The sequence below is a fragment of the Paramisgurnus dabryanus genome, chromosome 10, assembly GCF_030506205.2.
Source record: "Paramisgurnus dabryanus chromosome 10, PD_genome_1.1, whole genome shotgun sequence".
Classification (NCBI taxonomy): domain Eukaryota; kingdom Metazoa; phylum Chordata; class Actinopteri; order Cypriniformes; family Cobitidae; genus Paramisgurnus; species Paramisgurnus dabryanus.
In genome coordinates, this window is record NC_133346.1 from 19,812,476 (window position 1) to 19,833,913 (window position 21,438).

A 21,438-nucleotide genomic window follows, 5' to 3' on the forward strand; every position below is an offset into this window, starting at 1 on the left:
TTCGTCACGTCAAACACATCAAACCTTTACAATTAGCGTGGAAATGTAAAATGACGATTGGCTTAATGGATTCGTCTGGAGAATCTATGGAATGACCTACTTTAAAGGCTCCATATAAATAAACCCCGCAGATGCCTGAAATGCCTTGAGTTGAATATAAGAAAAATATTAAATAATAAAAGTATATCACTAGAAATACCTGTCTATATGTATAATAATGAAAACGACTGAAACGCAAATTTAAATAGACAATAATTTTAATGGAAAACAGCAAACAAAATTGTATTCCCTTGTTTTCATGGAGTGCAGTTTCTGTGTCTATTAATTTAAAACCATAAGCAAATGTATTTAAATACAGAAATGTTTCAATGAAAACATGTCATTCCTTTGAACACCCAAAGAAAAACTAATGCTACTCTGGAAACTGGATTAAGCTCTACATTTTCTAAATTATGCTTTAATATCATATTTAAAATTTAATTTGGCATTGTTTATAACACAGTGTAGCCTCACTACACCATGGTTTACCTGCATGTGTCAGACCCATAGAGAATCTAGCTAAGCAAGTGGAAGTACATTTCAGTGTAGCGTACAAAACTGTACTTTGAAAAATAGTTATGGCACTTTGAAATCGATATGAGAGCAAATGCTTATGAAGTTGAAATACCAAATACAGGTCATATCTCTTAAGATAACTATAATAATCGGATTTTGATTGACAGCACATGTTGATGGATCCCAGCACTGATAATCCGCATAATGGGTGCAAAATAGCACTGTCAGATCAGCTACTCATCCAACCATGACCAAGTGTTACAGGTCATACAGAGCAGCACTCCTGGGTCATTGTCCCGTGTCCAAATGCCACCGGACAATGTTATTCTGTTCATAACCAAAGTGTCAGCACAGGTCAGAGTAACCCATCTTGCTCAAAGGCGGAGGGTAACAGGGAAAAGTCAAAGGGTGCAAATTTGATTCCAGTTCCACTGTAGAATTTGTTCTGAAATTCCACCCTGCAAAAAACAAGAGGAAAATTATCATTTATAAACTGAAAAGTAGAAATTGTGGATTAAATAATAGTTTTTGCACTTACCAGTGAAGACGCAAAGCGTGCAGAAAAGCTGACAGACCCTCCATGACCAGCAGAATGGAGACGGTGAGAACGGCGAAGACGCTAAACACAGGCACAATAAGGAGCACGCCCAATTTAGAGGTAACCCTCAGCCCCAGACGCATCACCATCGCCCACAATACCTCCGACAGCTCTGAGATACAGTTCACACATACAAATACACCTTTGAAAAAGTGTTCATAAACACCAGGGTGTTAAAAATAAAATAAATATGAGTGTGTGTAAACAGACACTCACGGGCGTGGGCGAGGCTTAAAGCCCAGAGACGCAGGTAGGAGGCTGTGTTAGAGATGCAGCCCAAACAGTACTCTATGGTGTGAATTGCTTGATGCAGGAAAACATCCCCAAAATCAAACTGCAAGGAGGAAAAAGCAATAAGTGACATTCTTTGAGTTAAGTTAAACTTTATAGCTTTATTGTTGATCATGTTTATGAGGATAATGATTCGGCTATAACCTCCTTAGGTCCCCCTGAGTCACTTAGTCCCTCTTCTTCATCATGAACTATAGATGGAGACAGATCTTCCTCACTCACACGCCGAACTCTCTCGTAGCCCTACACACAAAAAATGTGATGTAACAAATCTGTGATTCATAATTTAGACTTGGAAGAACTTTTTAGGATTTTTAACAATTTAAAACAAAACAAAAACAACCTTTTTGTCAAGTGTTACCGAACATCTATTTGAATTGACCCGTATTTTCATGACCCTTTAACATAATTAAACTTTATTAAAGTCTCATTTACTTTCTGGAAGGGGAAATGTGCTTAGGTGTCATGAAAATTACCTTACAATTAAAAAAATCTTTAATGGTCTAACAAACAGGCTTTATTTTAATTTCTCCCTTGATTCTGGGGATTTTCTCTCTTGAAGAGCCTAACGTATAATATCATTGCATCAGATACAAACACATACATACACAAAAAAACAGACAGACCCTGTGGACCCCTAGGCTCTTCCCACCATGATGCAGCCAGTATAGATAAAGAGGTTTTCCCAGTAACAGCACCGGAACAGACAGTACAGCTACCACAACCAGAAACACCTGCAGTCCCATCTGTCACAGAAGGATTAACACACCGATGCAGATTTATCAGGCAGATTCAACGGTGAGCTCTTAAACACACACTCGCACACACACCTGACCGGGATATAGGGGCAAATTGTCGTTCCCCTGCATTAGAAACATGTTGATAAAGTGGATGAGAATGCTCGGAGCCAGCTGGGAGTCTTGCACTGAGAACGCCAGCCATTTGTAAAAGATCATGAAGACCAAGTATCCAAAGAGGCAAAGCAGAAAGAGTAGCTCGGGAAGAAAGAGAAGGTAGATCTTAAACTTCTGTCTGAAGTGTCTGTAAATATAGAGACGGAACAAAAGAAAGTATTTTTACCCAATTGTGGGTCACAAGTCAGTATCACTCGAAACTTTCTAATATGTTTATTATAGTAGTTAAAAATAATCACAAAAGAACATAAAGTATATTATTTTGGATGATATGAAAAAAATCTGATGCAAATATCAGGTCATATCAAGTCCATTTTCTTAAAAAAAAAAAAATCCATATAATTTACTCAGCAGCATGTCATCCAAAATGTTGATGTCTTTCTTTGTTCAGTTGAGAAGAAATTATGTGGATTTTTCTCATTTTAATGGACTTTAATGGACCCCAACACTTTATGCAGTAAAATTGCAGTTTCAAAGGACTCTAAACCTTTAACTGTCGGTGTCCCGTATACGGGACACCTGAGTTTACTTCAATATTTTTGTTGTACATTTTAATCTATCACAACAAACTATATATTGTTGGAAAGGTCTAAGCCTCTAGAATACACATTTCAGCAGTGTTTTATAAAATAAATTATGTAGACAGAGTAATTGATTCATTTATGAGGAGAGTGTGCCTCAAAACATTCATATCCTACGAAATATCACTGCCCCACTAGTGGGAAGCCTACGTTTACTTCAGTGTTTTGCATGTGAATTCTTATCCAATCATGACAAACTATATATCATTTGAAAGCTCTAAGAGTGTAGTTTTCATATATCCTCACCATTTTGGGAGAATTATGACGTAGTGAGACTCAGTTTCTAAAATATCATGGGCCCACATGTAGGCCCAATTTGATTTTACATATTTATAACACTAAACCCCTGCTCTAAACCTAAATAATCTTGATAAACTATATATCACTGGAAAGCTCTCAGAATGTAGTTTTCATATTTCAAGGTCATCTGATGATAGAAATAATGTAGTGACAGTTTTTAGTTACATGACCCCACCCCCCATAGGAATGCATATTAATTTTATATATTCATAACTCTAATATCATATTATAAATCTTCAAAAATGTTGACAAACTATATATCATTGGAAAGCTCCAAGAGTGTAGTTTTCATATTTCAAAACGATTTAGCAGTAATAATAATGCAGTGACAGTAATTTATTAATTTGTGGCAAGAGTATGCAGCAAACCGTTGACACCTAGTGGCCTTTGTTGGTAAAACGACAAAAAAAGTGACACAAACCTCATTTTTTGTGATTTTACCTTGAAATTTGAATCACAACTACTTGAGACTTATGGCTTCATTTTTGCATTATTTCTTTTTTGAAATATTTACATTTTTATAGTTTTATTTATAAAATGAATATGTTATGAAATTATTTTTATTTATTAAAAGAAATTTAAACTGCCATAACATTTTTTCTGTTTAATATTTTCATATCCAGACACTTCAGTGAAAAACCTTAAATTGTCTTCTTTAAAACAAGACCAAGATTAGGCTTCTAGACAAAAAAATGCCAGAGTTATATTAATTTGAAAGTGCACATCAAATTCCCCCCACACACTTAAAAGGGGTGGGTGACAGTAAAGAGGCTAAACGATCTCAAATGAGGCATAAGGGTCTTATCTAGCGAAACGATTGTCATTTTTGACAAGAAAAATAAAAAATATGCACTTTAAACCACAACTTCTCGTCTTCCTTCGGTTCTGTGATGCGCCAGCAGGACCTCACGTAATACGTCATCATGTCAAGGCGTCACGGATGACGTATGCAAATACGCCCCAGTGTTTACATGTGTGGAGAAAGAGGACCGTTCCAACGTTGTTGTATGTCGAATGATACTAATTAATGTCTTTGTATCAGTTTATTGTTTAAAATGGTCCGCAAATGTGCATTTCATATACGTAACACGTGACCTTTCGACGTCATTACGTGAGGTCGTGCTGGCTCTTCACACAGCCAGGGAAAGAAAAGAAGTTCTGGTTTAAGAGTGCCTATTTATTGTTTTTCTTGTCAAAAATGACAATTGTTTCGCTAGATTAGACCCTTATGCCTCGTTTGAGAGTTTAAAGTCCTTTGAAACTCTGTTGAAACTGCAATTTTAAACTGCATTAAAACTAATAAGTGTTGGGGTCCATTAAAGTCCATTCAAATGAGAAAAATCAAAAAACATAATTTCTTATCGACTGAACAAAAAAAAGAAATCAACATTTTGGATGACATGGTGGTGAGTAAATTATCTGGATTTTATTTTAGGAAAACTGACTAATCCTTTAATATCCTAATGATTTTTGGCATAAAAACAATTGATAATTTTGACTCGTACAATGTATTTTTGGCTATTGCTACAAATATACCTGTGCGACTTATGACTGGTTTTGTGGTCCAGGGTCACATTTATAACAGAAATTTAATTTGAGCATACTCACAAGTGATTGAAGACACTGAGCACAACCCCAAAGGTCATGTGGATGACTCCAATGATCACAGACATCTTCATCTTATAGGAGTTGAGGAAAGACAGACGATTCACAGCCATGTTCCAGATCTATGGGCCAATCGAACAAATAAGAGCTCTGTAAATTACATTAGTGTTTTTCTTCAGGATGAGGCTGCCATCCAATAAAGTTTGTTATATAAATCTTGTGAGAATGTGTACTCACAGGATCAATGCCCAATGGATAAGGGCCAAAAAAGACGCCAGAAATATTGGGATCCAAGGCTAATAAAGCATTCGTTTGTAGAGTTTCATTTCTGAGCCAAAAAGAGGAAAAATTACAAGGTGCATTGATTTTGAAACCTTTAATCACACACACATATGGTATTTTAATATGACTGTAATGTTTTTATTTTGGTTGTTTTTGTCTTACGACCACTGTTGCTCTGTAAACATGGCCTTGACGCTCCAGGCCGAGCCAAAGATGTTAAGGGATTTGGAGAAACAGTCGTTGTAAATCAGTCCTGTGTAAATGGAGAACAGTCCCATCATCAGTATGATGTAGCGCCCATCAAAGAAGATCCTCCAAATCTGAGCAGAGACGAAATAGCATTCAAAGGTTACCCTGAGTTATTGTCAAACATGATTCATAACTTTACTCTTAACAAACACAGTTTACAGAATTGAGCTAAATTAATTTGATCCCTCTGACCTCATTTCCCAGTCGTCTCCGTGTATGGTCCTTCTCAGTCAACACCATCCACAAAGCAAACAGGGTCATGACTGCACCATGACCAAGATCTCCAAACATAACCGCAAACAGGAATGGAAAGGTGATAATAGTATAAGGAGCTGTAGGATATAGAAAAGCATGTATAAAATTCAAATGATCATCTCACTAGTATTTAGTTTCATTGAAAAGCTTTCAGGTTTATATGTTGTTTAACCACATTAGTGTGTTACTTGTGTGTGTACACACCCACCCTGTAATGATAAAAATGGGACAAGCTATTGGTATTTTCTAAAAAAAACAACCTGACATCACTTTGTGGAGGCCCCACCCACAACCGTCCAAAGACCGCAGTTAGGGCATCATTTCTATTTTAATACATAATTCATTACCACACATTTATTATGAACAAAAAAGTAAGGTGATTGTCTTATTAAATACGGCGTACTGTATGTTTTCAGTATAGGTAACAGTAGATGGAGAGGGAAGCAGCAGCTCATTTACATTTAAAGATACACACAAAAAAGCACTTTTCCTGCACACCCAAAAATGTGCCTTTTTTGGACCTAAAACTTCACAGGCAAATTCTGGGGACACCTGAGACTTATATTGCATCTTGAAAAATTGCCATATTAGGTGACCTTTTAATGTTTATTTTATTACACATTGCAAGGTTTGTTTCTATAGAAGTAACAAAAAACATACTGTTGAATGGGTACTCACCCGGGCTTGCTTCTCTATAGTCTCCCACTCCATAGGCCTCTACTATACTCTGAAAGCCAGAGGTAAACTTGTTGCTCCTTAGGAGGGTTGGTGGAGTGTCATTGCTAGGGATACGGTTCACGAAGGATGGGACGGTTGCGTCACCTTTTCTCTATCCAGAAAGTCATTAGAAAATCCCATTACACCACTTATCTATCACTGCTCAGACAATAACTGACTCAAATACACAAACGTTCAAAAGTTCAGGGTCATGTGACTCAAATGGTTTTTATGATCAATAAAAATGTTTTGTTCTGAGGGTGTCGCAAATCAATTTGTACACAAAAATAGGGCTGGGGGATACTGACCAATATTCATATCTACATGACCTGTGGTAAATACATCAGTGTTTTCTACAAAGTGTAATAAATTTTTACATGCAAGTCAATGTAAACCTCAGCCTCATGTGAGGCAGTTTTTCAAACTTTGTGTGATGAAAATCAAAATCAAAGACTTTTCCAAAATATACGTGTGAGCTGGTTAGAAAGCTTATGTCTGACATTGTTGTAAATTTATGGCAGAGCTTCTGTTTCACAAAGGGTGATATCAGACCATACCGATATAGACGCTATTGTCTTATTCCATATCCCGCTAGAAAAAAATACTGATATATTATCAAAATCTGATATACCAGATTTATTTATGTCAAATTATTAATTTCTTTCAATAGAAAAATTTCAATTTATTAAATATTTATATATATATATATATATATATATATATATTTTAACTAAAATAATAAATAAATAAATAAAATAACATATATTTAATAATAAAAATAAACAAAATAAGCTAGTAAGGCAATAGGAGCCAAAAATAGAAAGTAGTGAACTACTTTATTTATTGTTTTTAAAATTATCTCAGGGTGAGACCTCAAGATGGTGCTTAATAAAATGACAAGAATACAATTTTATAAATTTAGGCAAAGGGTGACCATTTTAAAAATGCTAAAATGTAACACAGTTTTGATTAAATCTAGTTACATTTGTGTTATTCTATAGTTTTTATAGTTTACTTTTATTCTAAAATGAAAAAATATTAATAAAATAGGAGTAAGTGACCCAAAACTTTTAAACAGTAGTGTAATTTCCTAGATAGCACAATAAAGCATACATCTATTTTTTTTTGTTTCTCATGCAATTAAAATAAAATCAAGACTTAAAAGTTAATACTCACAGATCCTTCCTCTAGCGCCCTCCTGAGGTTAGTCAGGTCACTAACCGGGCACCACACTTCAGCGATCAGACACTTGTTGGTGACATCAAAGCTGCAGAGGTTTAGGATGTGATAGATCGCTTTCATCTTCTTCACCTGTAGCACCCAGGAATGTGCTGACTCGGATGCCTTATGCAAGACTTGCTTCAAGTAATCCTCAGTGCGATGCAAAACCTAATACACAATTTAATGGTTTTATTATAACATTGCAGGCGTGATCCTCTGGTGGTGACTGCGATACCATCAGCAAAAAATCAAATCCTCTAAGAAAACAGCACATACATTTTGTAAATCTTCTATACGTGTACGCAGACTGTCCATGACATCGGCTCGTTCTTCGTCAGATTCAGGATGTGGGTAGAGATGACAGTGGTAACTAATAAAACAAAATTATACAAATAAATATTTTCTATTGCCATTAAAAAGTGAATAAAATATAGGGGTAAGGAGGCTTAGCTATACATATATAGCAACCAGGCCTTCACTTACCAATCACAAATCTTCTGAACCTTCTGTCCAATCTGATCACCCCAAAAGGAGATGAGGAACACCACGTTCTTATTTATCTCACCCTGACAAGCACAAGACAGATCTCCATAAACAAACCGCGTAGTCATCCTGATTATATTAGCATGCTCAAACTGCAGCAGATGCATTATTAACACTTCGAAACTGTGAAAGACACAGAGGCGTGTTTGCACCACAGAGCAAATATTATTTGAATATAACTACAGTCATTTAAAATCATTTCTACAGAGGACATATATGATTTGGATGAGTTTTGCATACAGTTTCGAGATCAACCAGGCTCTCGTCCACCTCTGCGTAGCTGAGGATGGTGTAACCTTTACAGACTCGCCATAGCATTCGCTCGAACGCCTCCACCTTCACTCGCTGTATCAATCCAGAGATAAACCTGCAGTATACAGTGGCAGAATCACAAACATATATAACACCACCCTGTATTACATGATGCAATCATAAAATAAGAATACATAGGGGTCAATGTTTTGATGGTTAGCATTGCCCCATTAGAATCTGCCCTAACTACACCATCTGGCAAACTGGCAGTGAGTTGAATGCGAATCCCCGTGGAGATGTGCGTCTTTTGTCATGAAAACACAATTACCCATCTACCAGACCCACTCACCATCACACTGTTTAGTCTGAGATGCTGTGGTGAGGGAGTGTGTGGGTGTATGAAACTCACCCCAATTTGGCACCCAACCTCTGCATGTTGGTGCACCCAGTTACTGATTCAGTGTCCAGAGAGGGGAACTCTTCATACTGGGGACCCAGGGCTTCATGCTAAATACACACATTTACACATTTATTTGAGATGTGAGGGCTAAATAATATCTACCTTCTTCAAAAAAAATATTAGGTGCCCTTGAAAACAAAAGTAATTGGACACCTAACTCTATTTGTGCCGAAAACAGCTTGTTCGAGCATAAACGTGAGATGGACTCACCCTGGTGCGGCTGTGTATGAAGGTTCGAGTGATTCTCAACATGTGCGTATACTCTGTCAGTTCTATGAGATTATGCTGGAGTTTTTCTTTATTCTTGGCGACCTCGCTGAGCTCCACCTCCAACCTCTGCAGTTGCTCCTGAAGACACAGAAACAATTCATTATATATGAACATACAGCAACAAAGACAAAAGCGTCCGAAACAACATACTGATCAATAAAACTCTGTGCACGTGTCACTGTAAGCAATGTTTAACAGGATAAATTGGCCATGAAAAAATATCCAGTCATAGGAAATTTCCATAAAACGCACACAAGAAAGCCACGTGTTACGAATCCGCAATGCACAATCGATTTTCTCCATTTGCATTTAGCATGATTTCTCTCACCTCATTGTACAACAATCAATCACTTCAGGCAACTTGACATGCTCAATTACCCAGCGCTAGATCTTGCAACCCAGGCCTAAAGCTCTCATGTAAAATCAATTACCCTAAAACCAGCACAGCATACGGCCATTACGGCTAAAATACAATGCAACTGCAATAGAGAGAATTTTCTTCGACTTTTGGGTGCTATAATCCTAAATAGCTATTTATATGCAAGCACTTTAATTATATTGTTACTTTTGTTTGAATTAACCCAAATGGATTTAATGTTGCGAATGTTGTATATAACAAACACATGCTTCTAAAATGTATATATTAGAGCATATATTAATATATGCAAGTATTCTGTGTCATTTTAAATGTGATTGCTATGGTGTTTGGGTGGTTTTAAAAGGGATAGTTCAGTCAGAATAGAAATTTTGTCATTATTTAAACACCCAAGGTCTTTCTTTGTTCTTCAAAAAGTGTTGCCTCTCTTTCAGTTCACATTGTCAGTATCTGAAATGTTGTTTAGGCAGTTTTAGGAGGATGTTTAGTTTAAAATGAAACAACTGAAACAACACTGATATCGACAACAAAAAAGCAGAAACAAATATGGCACTTTTTCATTGCATAGTATCCCACAGTTTGGTTTAGGTCAAGTCGGGTCAGCTCACCTCACTTTAGGCTTGGTTAGCTTTTCCATCGAGTTTAGTAACACTTTGGAGTGGGAGGGATTATAGGCGTGTGGTTATATTTGCGCTGCCTACTACTGTGACATCATAAAAGTGAGAGCGTTGTTGTACATTCCCATACATGTATTTATTTCTCAATCCGCCACAAAATTAAAATCGACCACCACAAATAGATGTTTGCACATCGCGTTTATCACTACCTCTGTCTCACATGACAGTTTCTGTACAAACACCCGTGGGTCAGTCGACGCGCTCCGCTGAGCCTCATTTAAGTTGCATTTAAGCATATATGCGGACGTGCGTGTCGTGACTGTGCCGCCACAAACTGCAAGTCTGGAAAAAACTGGTATGGTGTTCCTGATTCACAACCTGTGGATGTTTTTCATCGCTAAAAGGGAGTTTGGGAACTAACAGCAAAGCATAGATGACAACAGGTTTACTTGAGACAGCGCAAGCTAGCATGAAGGTAAAGCTAATTTTTTACATTATAGCCATGACGCTGGTAGTGATGATTCTCTCAGACCACTCAGTGTTTCGCATCACGTTTTGGTATCAGCTCGGGTCCCCGACCGAGGTGGTATTAAAAAAAGTATTGGATACTATGAACTGAACCCAGTGGAAAAGCTCCAAAAAGTAAGCTGACCCGACCCAAACCAAACCAAACCAAACCAAACCGTGAGGTACTATGCAATGAAAAAGCGCCAAAAGTTTAAATCGGTTTATTTATTTTAAATTAATCCGAAAACCCTTCAAGCTTTAAAATTAAAAACCCAAAACCAAAAAATCTGCATTTGGGTGAACAATAAAAGATACTGGGTGTTCCAATAGTGTGATAATTTAAATGTTTATGTGACCTATCCCTTTAAGGCATTGCCAGGTGGTTTTATTCGATATGTTGCATATTACTGCTAACACCACCAGTGTAAATTAAAATTTGGTGGCATGTCGATGACATTAAAGGAGAATTGGTCTCTCATGTCTTGTGACTATCATATGTGTGTTTTATCATGACGCATTACATAAATAATGGGCTGATTTTCATTTTATGGCAAAAATATTCAGGTGACTAGATAAGGTACTGTATATCTTGCTCCATCTTATAATGTAAATCAGATATATATTTTTTTTCAGCTTTTATCGTCTGCTAGGCAAAGATACAATCCTGCAATGACGAGTACAATCCTGGGTTTCATCAACAGGGGTTGACTACTTTGGTTGAATGGTGTGAGAACAATTATCTTGTCATTAACACAAGTAAAACAGAAGAAATTATATTTGTGTCTACATCTGATACTAATACAAGTTCTACAAAATAGTAAATACAACATACAAGTATTTAGGAGTAATGATTGACAATGTGTTATAATGGAATGATCATTTTGATGCATTTTTTAAAAGAACAAAGCAGAGAATCTGTTATCTTCGTCTTAGGTCATTCGAAGTAAGAAAACAGATCCTTCTCATGTTCTTTATGTCTGTGATAATGACTGTACTGCAATATTGCAACTCCATTTTGTATAGGAGTTTGCCTGTTAAGTTTGTTCAATCTATTTAAAATCTGTTTAAAGATCGTAGGTCAGCCCCTTGAGAAGCTATATGATTTAGCATATTATAATAATTTGATGAGACTGGCTAATGATATAGTTTCCGTTCCTAATCATGTCCTGCATAATGCTTAACTTTATTAAATAAATTTAAATTACTAACATCAAACCGGATACAGAGTCCTGAGAACATTAAGTGGAAAAATTATTTTGTGCATCAGGCAATCCTAGAACTGAATAAGAAGCTTATCCAAAAGTCAAAAATTAAGAGTACTGTAAATGTGATGTAATTTTAGAAGGGTAAGGTATATTTTAGGCTATTATTTAAGAGGGTGTAATGTATAATGTGTCTTGTTCTTGTGTGGAAGTATATGTTTTGTCTAAATCATATCATATATCAAGATCATAAATCTCATGATCTACTTGTGCCAATGTTGAGGGTTTGGTCAAATCCTTAATCCAATTTATATAAAGAAAGCAGCAACGACTCTTGCGTTGGCCACTAATAGCATGTTTTATTAGCATTTTTATTTCATTGAAAATAATTCAAAAAGGAATTTTAAACTGAACTATAAAAAGCCTGTCTGGCTTTCACCTTGTCTACAAAAGCAGTCAATAATGGATCTCAGTACTTACCATAATCTCCAAGACATTTTTGGGTGCAGGAGCAGCAGGAAGAATTTCAGCTTCTGGTACTGCAATACTGGCCTTCTTTATTTCCCTCAGCAGATACCCTGTGAGAAATACAAAGAAATGCTGTCAAATTGGAGCATAACGGGTCTTATTACGGCAAAATTCAGATCAAAGCCTTTTCTTATACACAAAAATAGTCCTCAGCCTAAAAAATAAAAGGCATACTCTTGTCTTGTGTCTGTCTGTTGTGTTACTCACAAACAAAACTGCATTGATAGGATGTTATATGCATCCTAATTATAAACATATTTTTATTTGCAAATTACAATACACCTTTCAAGATGGAAAAGCAGCTTTAACACGCAAATTAGTTAAGCCTGGTTCTTTATTAAGGAAAATAAGTCATTCAGTGCATGCATAGTTGCCTTTTAGTTAACGCAATGGCTGGATTTTGAAGTTACCGTATAAAGAATCTCAGAAAGAAGGGTTGAAACTTTATTGAAAGTGTGCAGAGATTGTTTAATAAAGATCCCTACCCAGAATCCTCTCCATCTCCTCACATCTCTTGATCTCACTGACGAAGCGGCGCTGGAAGGAGCTGACACTGGGGTTGAGCTGAAACAGGAATCAGTTTATATTTTATCTCATGTCACAATCCAAAGATGATCTAGTCAAGTATTGTCGATTATAAGTTAATTTGATAATATGTGGTCAATTTAAGACTTCAGCCACTGGTTGACAATGATGTGCACTTCTTATCAACATCATTTTACCCATAGAAATACACAGATGTCACATCAACTGCTGAATTGTTCATCAAAGCTGCAATGAGGAGGCCAAGACTGCCCAATGAACACATACAAGTGAACAGGAAGCTGCATTTTTTTCTGGATTGAAAGCACAATAATGTTTTCATTTCTAAGCCAATTTCACTGCTTTTAACATGTCCCTGTCAAGCATTCATGGAAAAACACTTAAATAGTCCTGTGCTGAAAATATATACTTTCTATTGCACTTGTCTCTCAATGAATACATTCAAAGCTACATGCAATAATAATTAGCATACAAATGAGCATACTACTGTCAACAACTTATTATGTAAATACCACAACTATAGATCTCACACAATAGGTCCTATATTAAAGGGTTAATTAATGACACACTGCCTCGGGCAGAATAGAAAGCACAGGCTTTTAACAAGATTTGCTCGATTTTTTAAGCAAGTATTGATTCAACTCATCGCTTATAACCTGGCCGGCACTCTTTAACAGCTCTGTCTAAACAGGCCAAAATATGCACAGTACTCAAAGGACTTTACTATGGTAAATATTAAAGTATCAACTGCATTTTCTATAGTTTATCAATTCACTACAGTTAATACTACAGAGTACAATAATATACAGTGCTATGCATAGTACAATATACCCAATATAGTATGCATACTTAAAGATGCAATTTAAAACATAGTGTTTATAAATTTACTATGGTAAATATTAAAATATACAACAACATTTACAACAAAATTCTATAGTATACAGTGTTATGCATATGATTACACCCATATATAATATGCATAATCAAAGATGCAATTTAATACATAGTGTTTATGAACTTCACTATAGTAAATATTGAAGTATACCATAGCATTTACTATAGTTAATACAACAGAATAATATAGTATACAGTACTTTGCATAGGATAATACGCCCAATATAATATCCATACTGAGAATGCACATAAAAGCATAGTGTTTATGAACTTTACTATAGTAAATATGATTTAATACTATTGTGAATAGTGAAGTACACTGTTCTAAATAGCACTAAAAGCTCGTAATCATAGGGGAATCATTTTTAGTGCTATATACCACCTATGAAGAACCATACGGGGGTGATATATAGCACCACTATAACATCAGACATGGTTCTATATAGCACAATAGGGTTCTACACAGGTGCTTCACAGGTACTACATAGGTGCTATGTGGCACTTAAAATGGTTCCCCTATGATTACGAGCCAGTGAACCACTTTTAGTGCTATTTAGCACCATTTGTGCTACTGTATACTAAATTGTACTGTAGAGTGTACTGTATACTAAAGCATTAACTAAAGAGTATTGTAGTATACAGAGCTATGCACAAGACTATATACACAATATAACATGCATACTTAAAGATGCTGTTTAAATCATAGTGTTTATAAATTTACTCTATAGTAAATATTAAAATACCCCAGCATTTACTACAGAATACTATAGTATACAGTGCTATGCTAGGACTATACACCTAATTTAATATGCATACTCAAACATGAGAATTAAAACAGTATTATAAACTGTCTATACTAAATATTGATAATAAGTATAGCACAGCATTTACAATTTATCAACAAAAGATAATATTAAACTATACATAGTATAATTACACAATTATATAGTATAATCATCACTATAGTATACTAACTTACTACAGTATACTAAAGTTTACCACAGAAAATGCAGGCTGCGTGCTACATAGAAAGCATACTGAGGCATCAGGTGCATCCTACATTGCTGCTTCAAATGCGCTTATAAGATGCCCTAAATATGCCTGCTAGGTAGGTAGCTCGACACAGATTTAATCAAAACTTACATCTCGAAATTCGACCAGTCCCATTTCTCCCAGTTCGCTGATGCAGTCGTAAGCAGAACCGGACTGCAGGAACAGCTGCGCCAGGCACATCTCCTCGCTCCTAAAGCCTGAGCCCATTTTATCTGTCCGCTTTCGGCCACCTTTGGTCACACAATCCGCGACAGGCCTTTAAAATGCAATTTGGCAATGGACGGCAACCTCACTCGAGCGTGGTTTTTAACATAAACAGCATTTCACCTCAGTGCATCTGGCAGTAAAGTTCACGCGCAAGATACGGATACTGAATTATTCATAATAAAATGCGTTTGGTGTTAAATTGTCCCGTCAATGATTAAACTACTATTTTTAGCAATACAATAAATAACCCCAGCATAAAAATGTTGCAAATTATAACGATTGTAAATGTAATTTGGTGTAGATACGATATTCAGTCGGTGTCTTACCTAGCTGGCTGGGGAATAATAATCAATAGGCGTCTGTACCTTTAATTGTCGTCTTGGCATTGGAACGACACAAATAGCATTAAAGATTAAAGCGTACAGAAAATAGCGTCGATAAGCAAACCAACAAGCACTATACCGTCTTAAAAATGTTATGATATAGAAAAGGTTTGATGGTCAATTAAATCGCGCAATGAAAAGCTCAGTCACATAAAGCGCAAACCGTGCCGGTGTTACAGATTGCGCCCATGGGTTGCCAGGTATTTTGTTAACGAACCCCCCTTTACAATAAAAAACCGTTATAAACTTAAATACTATAAACTAAAAATATATATTGCATAATTTTTAAACAAAAACATTGTTAAACGTATTGATGTTTTATAGTTTACTCTAATGCCAATATCGTTTTGTATACAATGGTGAGCATCCAGAACAAATTATGTAATAATGTAATTTAGCTGCTTTTTTAGTATAAGTGAAAATAATTGAGAACACAATTATGAAATACCACAAATATTTATATTGGTAGTAGCTGAAACCATGTAAAAGGCTATTTGTTTAAAAAAATATGATCTATGCTTTCGAATTTAATAAAAAATGTTTTTTAATCAACATATTTATTAAACATGCATTACTTAATGTACTTTTATGTACTCCAACGTTTTAATTGTTTACTACACGTGTTCCCAGACTGGGTATGTTTTTACATTATATGGCAACCACAGCATCCTTTAATATATTCTGTGCCGTATTCTTTTAGACCAGCGGCAGACCATCTGCCTGTCCTTTGTTTAAGTACCTTAAATGTGAGGATGTATCAGCGTGGACCAATGATGAAATAAATTAGATGTATAATTTTAATTCATTTTCATTAAATTTGTATGTTGTCTGTGAAGTAATTTTGGAAATTGTTAAAGTAAAGAATCCTTAAAGAAAATATACATCACCTGCTACTCTTATTTCAAGCATGCAAAAATCAAAACCATTACACTAAATCAAGACAGACGCCCTCTTTTCTTTTATTTAAAATTTTCAAGTATCATACACAATAAATAACACACAAGCTTAATTACAAATTGCAATTAAATGTATTGAAGGCTGTTTATTTGGTTCGCTCAGATCAATGATGAAGTCATCTGAGATTTTGTGCAAGTCTGTTTATTTCCTGTGAGAGGGCAGTAACCGTATCCAGAATTCTCTGTCTATCAGACTCAACTAGACGGCTTCCACAGCGCTGTGCGAACCGGTCCGGGTGCCAGATGATTTGCTGCCGACGGAGTAACTTCCGAAAGGCGGACGTATCAGATTTGTCTGCGCCGTGCAACATAACAGCCACCATTTCTTCCAGTGAGCCGCGGGGAGCGGGCCATGGGATGTCATCATATCCCAAAAATCCCTGAGGTGCCTTGCTTGAGGAGCTCTGAAATGTTGCAGCACAACTCTCCTCGTAGCGCCTCTTTTTCCCCATCCGCGTCTCCTCCTCTTTTCGGGCTGCACGCTGCAGATACTCAGCATGTTCTCGCTCCAGTCTCTTCAGCAGCTCCCTGCGGCTTCTTTCATCCTCTTCAGTCTCCTTACGCCCCTTGGACCTTTTGTGTCCGGAGGAAGCTGCTTCTCTTTGTTCTCTGGCACGCTGCTTTACAAAATACTCCTTTCGGATTCGGTCAGCCCAGTCCCCAAAGTCTTCCTCGTCCTTTTCATCCCATAAGAATTGATCTAGAATAAAAAAGGACATGTAGATTTAATAAATAAAACCCATGCATTAAGTTATGAATGATGTGTAGGACAACCAGCCATTCAAAACACTTACAGCATAAAATCTGCTGTACGAATTTCTGGTCAAGCATAAATTAGAAAATAAACAAAAATTAGCAGTTATGCTTGTAATTATTTATTTCAAAATGCCTCCAACAAAGCTCCAAGACTTTATTTAAAAAAAAACACTTTTAATCCGATATAAATTTCATAGGGATTAACCTCAATCGGATCGAATAAGGTGTTTACATGAAGACTTTTCAGTTCCTTTTAGCCATTGATCTGATTACAAACAGATTATTTGGCCATTGTATCTGCACCCTACCTTGCAAACAATTTAATTTGCAGGCAAGGTTGTTAAAAATGGCATGTGTGAATTTATACATCCAAAGGTTGCATAATCAGACAGCAGCTGGCCATTTTAAATAAAAAAAATCTGGTTTATGTACATTAAATAAAGAATATAAATCTTACTTTCATACTGTCCAAATGTCTCAAAGAACTCATCCTGACATTCACCCAACAACTTCTCTCTCCATTGTTGCTCAGGATCAACAGAACGTGAAGATTCATTTTTGAAGACCCCCTGTTTTGGTGAAATTAACATGAGAACGGTTTTTGTTATACTTATTTATGTATTATGAGAATTAAACTCTTTCATGCAAACATACCAGAATGTGCGTTAAGAAATTATTTGGTTGTTGTGTCTGTATACCAATTTCTATAACACGGCAAAAAAATTAATTCCAAATCCCTACTAGTCAACAGTTTGAACACACACCTGCTAAATAAACAGCTAAAACCAGCCTAAAATGGTTCGTTGGTTTCCCAGCCTAGTTTTAGCTGCTTTAGCAGGCTGGTATTGGCCACTTTTTAGCTGGTCATGCTAGAACAGTGGTTCCCAACCTGGGGTCCGGGCCCCACTTAGGGGGCATGCGATCAGATATTCTTTGAGCTCAAACAAGGATTTATAAAATGTTTCATTAATCATTTTATTAAAAAATAAATAATTTGCTAATAATGATAAGGTAGTCAAAATATTCTTGTGTGTAAAATAATTATTTTAATTTTGCTTTCAACGTAACTGCAAAATCAAAAGAAAAGACAGATATAGGGGTGGTTTCCTGGACAGAGATTAGCTTAAACCAGGACTAGGCCTTAGTTTAATTAGAAAATATTACTAGTTTTAACAAACATGTCTTACTAAAAACATTACCAGCGTGCATTTTGAGGCAAAACAAAGGGCATTGATGTATTTTAAGATATGTCAGTGCAAGTTGTTTTCAGTTTGGACTGCTCTTACATTTATTTCAGTCTAGGACTAGTCTAATGAGAAAACTCTCTGAGAAACCGCCCCATAGAGTTGGAGGGGCTCAGATTGTCGATAAAGTGATTGTTCCAGGGTTGCCACACCTTGGTTAACTTCAAATTCAAGGACCTTTAAAGGACTTTCCAGGTCCAATACCCTCAAATTCATGGACTGAATGTGGGGACACATTTCAAGTGAGAGCAGGTTACATTATGTTACCTTTAAAGATACATTGTTACAGTTACTTTTTGAGGGAACTCGCGCTGCGTCACTGCGGTGACACTTTGGGGACGCCTCCAGGGTTAAGTGCGTCTGAATGTGTATATCAAATTCAACCAATTTGCATAGTTGTGTTTGACACATGAAAACGTCTCTGGTTACACCTCACCGGCTTAACAACAATGACAGGGTGATGCGGGAGCCAGGAAGTATATCGCTATATGAAATATTGCCAAAGACGGTGTTACAGAGACACAGGAAGTATGGCAAGGGAGACGCAGCATCTCGTTCCCTTCTCAGGGAACAATAGTTACACACGTAACCAGAGATGTTTTTGTGTGTCAAACACAACTACGCAAAAAGCATTTTGGTATGAATCAACATTCGCATACAGAAGATATAAGCATTTAAAGTGAACAGTTTAGCATGTGTGCTTAAAAGGCTAGAAGTTTTATGATACTATCCTACACTACACAGGGAACAATATGGATTTAATTTCCAGAAAACTTCTTGCATAAAATAGATTCAAGCACTTTCAATGACCTGTATCTATGCATGTATATTTGCAAAAACTTCCCAGGGCCTTGAATTTTTTTAAAGGATTTCAAGGACCCGTAGGAACCCTGACCCAAATGATTTTTTTTTTCATTATTTACTCATTATAATATTGTGACAATCCTGTATCAATTTCTTTGTTTTGCTGAACACAAAGGAAGATATTTGTTATTAAGCAGGAAACAGAACACCATTGACTTCCATAGTAGGAAAGAAAAATATTATGGTCAATAGTGCTCAAAAACAATTTGATTACAAACATCGCTCAAAATATCTTCCTGTGTGTTATACAGGTTTTAAAAAAAAAGAGAATTAGTAAATGATGACATAATATTCATTTAAGGGGGACCCCACAGAGAACTTGTATAAATTTCTACAGTGGGAAGGAATCACTGTACTAGAAGATCAGCTAAACCCAATAAGGACCTATTTAAGGGTATATAACTAGTTACTATCATATTTCTGAATGTGGCAGTGTAGGTTTTTTATAATACCGGTTTAGGTTTCATCCATTGGAGCAGATCATGAGGAGTCACTCCTGCTTTATTAGAAATATCCATTGCTTCTGGACAGTGATTTCGCAAGGGCACCACCAGATCATCATAAGCTGCGTTTAACAAGATTTACAACATTACAGACGAATACTATCTTCACAATGAAATGGTTAATTAATATTAGGAAATAAATTGTGAAAGAACCTGAATATTTGTACCTCCTTTGCCATGTTTAAGAGCTCTCTTCGCGGCCAAGTGTAACGGTATGTCTCCATTTAGGTCCGTTTGGAGAGGATCAGCACCGTATTTCAGCAGCAGTCTGAGAATCGCATCGTCTCCGTGAGAACACGCAATGTGTAAAGGACTTCTGTGTTTTTTGCCATGGGAGAAGTTCAGCTCCAGATCCTTGTGTTTACGAAGGTATGACTTCAGTTTTAACAGACTCCCCTCCTCCAAATACCGCAAAATTCTTTTCTGCTTTCCTTTCCCCATCTGGACTCTTTAGATGACATGCGATAAATAAAATCCGTCTCGGTATCCGAACAAATTTATGTATTTCATATCGCATTTGAATGAGAGGTCGTTCGTGGCTGAAACACGGATATAAATTATCGTTGCACCTGGTGTGGTACGTCTGTAAAATCCTTCCGCAGTCAACAAGAACAAGCAGATAGTTCCGGGGTTATTTGACGCATATTTGCAGATCCACCAGCAGGTGTCGCTGCTTCGTAACAAATAATCTTAGCCTTTATCCCAGGGTGGTTCGCGGGGGAATTGCAGGGGGTTTGTGAGTTGATGGAAAAATGTAAACAATTAAAATGAAGTCATAAAATATAAACAACTACTAACAAAATAGTATGTTTTATTTGTTAATTTGTTACCATAAAACAACACCACACATAAAATATAGTAGAAAACTGAGTCTCGTGCAAAAGAGACAGACACGTTTTTTATGTTAAAAAGAAAATTTTCAGATCAAGGTCCAATAACAGGTAATAATAACTACCATTTAAAATACCATTAAAACTGTAAAGCGGATGAAACACAAATGTTTTTGATGTTAGACATGCAAATGTGCTATTAAATGATTAAAATGTTTAGGTACCCAGTATAAAATACTTAGAGTTTATTTAGTTATTACCCCAAACTTGTTCCCTACAAGTATGTAGGCTACTGTAGGTACTTCATTGTTACAAATAAATTTCATTAATTATGCAGTACATTGCGTTATAATCTAAAGCGTTAACAAAAAATTTGTCTATAATATAGATCCATATGTACCTATGAAAGGGATAATGGCAGAATAAGTCCTGACCGGCTAATCATAACTTGATCAAGTCTTGTATCATCCTGAAGGGGTTTCTTTGTGATAACCATCTATTTGGTTGGATTTGTGGGAAATTTGCCAGAAAGCAGCAATGTAAGTTCTTATCACACCATATCACATTTATCAAAGAGATTAAATTACCATAAGAAGTCTTTACTACATTTTTGCAAATGTCTGCAGAAATATTTTGTTTTAACATCAAATTTGTGTAATACAGTAGATACCGAAAAACTGGACCTGCTTGTTTTTCTTCTTTATGGGCCCTAGCTTGCTAGCCTGGCTCCGCCCTCCTACGTGCTTCCGCTTATTTTTCATTTAGCTTCAGCAGTACGTCTGGGATTTCTCTATAGAGTTTCGTTTTCTCCTGCAAAAATCTGCAGGACCAATCAGCGAACAGATGGGGGTGGCTAAGAACGATGACGTTGAGGTCGTGCGT

The 21,438-nt window shown here is 36.2% G+C and overlaps 2 protein-coding genes across 4 annotated transcripts; both read right to left on the reverse strand.

Moving 5' to 3' along the window:
- Nucleotides 1-267: 267 nt before the first annotated feature.
- Nucleotides 268-15,607, reverse strand: atp6v0a2a (ATPase H+ transporting V0 subunit a2a). Of its 3 annotated transcripts, XM_065290409.2 has the most exons (21): nucleotides 15,347-15,607; nucleotides 14,904-15,043; nucleotides 12,809-12,887; nucleotides 12,276-12,373; nucleotides 9,034-9,171; nucleotides 8,773-8,870; nucleotides 8,352-8,478; nucleotides 8,052-8,134; nucleotides 7,845-7,938; nucleotides 7,524-7,736; nucleotides 6,309-6,459; nucleotides 5,568-5,707; nucleotides 5,289-5,446; nucleotides 5,082-5,172; nucleotides 4,848-4,966; nucleotides 2,275-2,485; nucleotides 2,053-2,190; nucleotides 1,589-1,687; nucleotides 1,370-1,487; nucleotides 1,094-1,265; nucleotides 268-1,013 (listed from the first exon to the last, which is right to left on the reverse strand). In XM_065290409.2, exons 2-21 carry the CDS (start codon nucleotides 15,018-15,020, stop codon nucleotides 911-913), a joined length of 2,547 nt encoding a protein of 848 aa, XP_065146481.1. In that variant the 5' UTR covers nucleotides 15,021-15,043; nucleotides 15,347-15,607; the 3' UTR covers nucleotides 268-910. The 3 variants fall into 3 exon arrangements, with proteins under 3 accessions (XP_065146481.1, XP_065146482.1, XP_065146480.1); XM_065290410.2 differs by having other exon boundaries at nucleotides 2,071-2,190; nucleotides 14,904-15,607; XM_065290408.2 differs by having other exon boundaries at nucleotides 14,904-15,607.
- A 731-nt stretch (nucleotides 15,608-16,338) lies between these two features.
- nfkbil1 (nuclear factor of kappa light polypeptide gene enhancer in B-cells inhibitor-like 1) lies at nucleotides 16,339-20,314 on the reverse strand. Its single transcript, XM_065290405.1, has 4 exons — nucleotides 19,894-20,314; nucleotides 19,676-19,788; nucleotides 17,573-17,684; nucleotides 16,339-17,059 (listed from the first exon to the last, which is right to left on the reverse strand). Exons 1-4 carry the CDS (start codon nucleotides 20,165-20,167, stop codon nucleotides 16,476-16,478), a joined length of 1,083 nt encoding a protein of 360 aa, XP_065146477.1. The 5' UTR covers nucleotides 20,168-20,314; the 3' UTR covers nucleotides 16,339-16,475.
- Nucleotides 20,315-21,438: the final 1,124 nt, after the last annotated feature.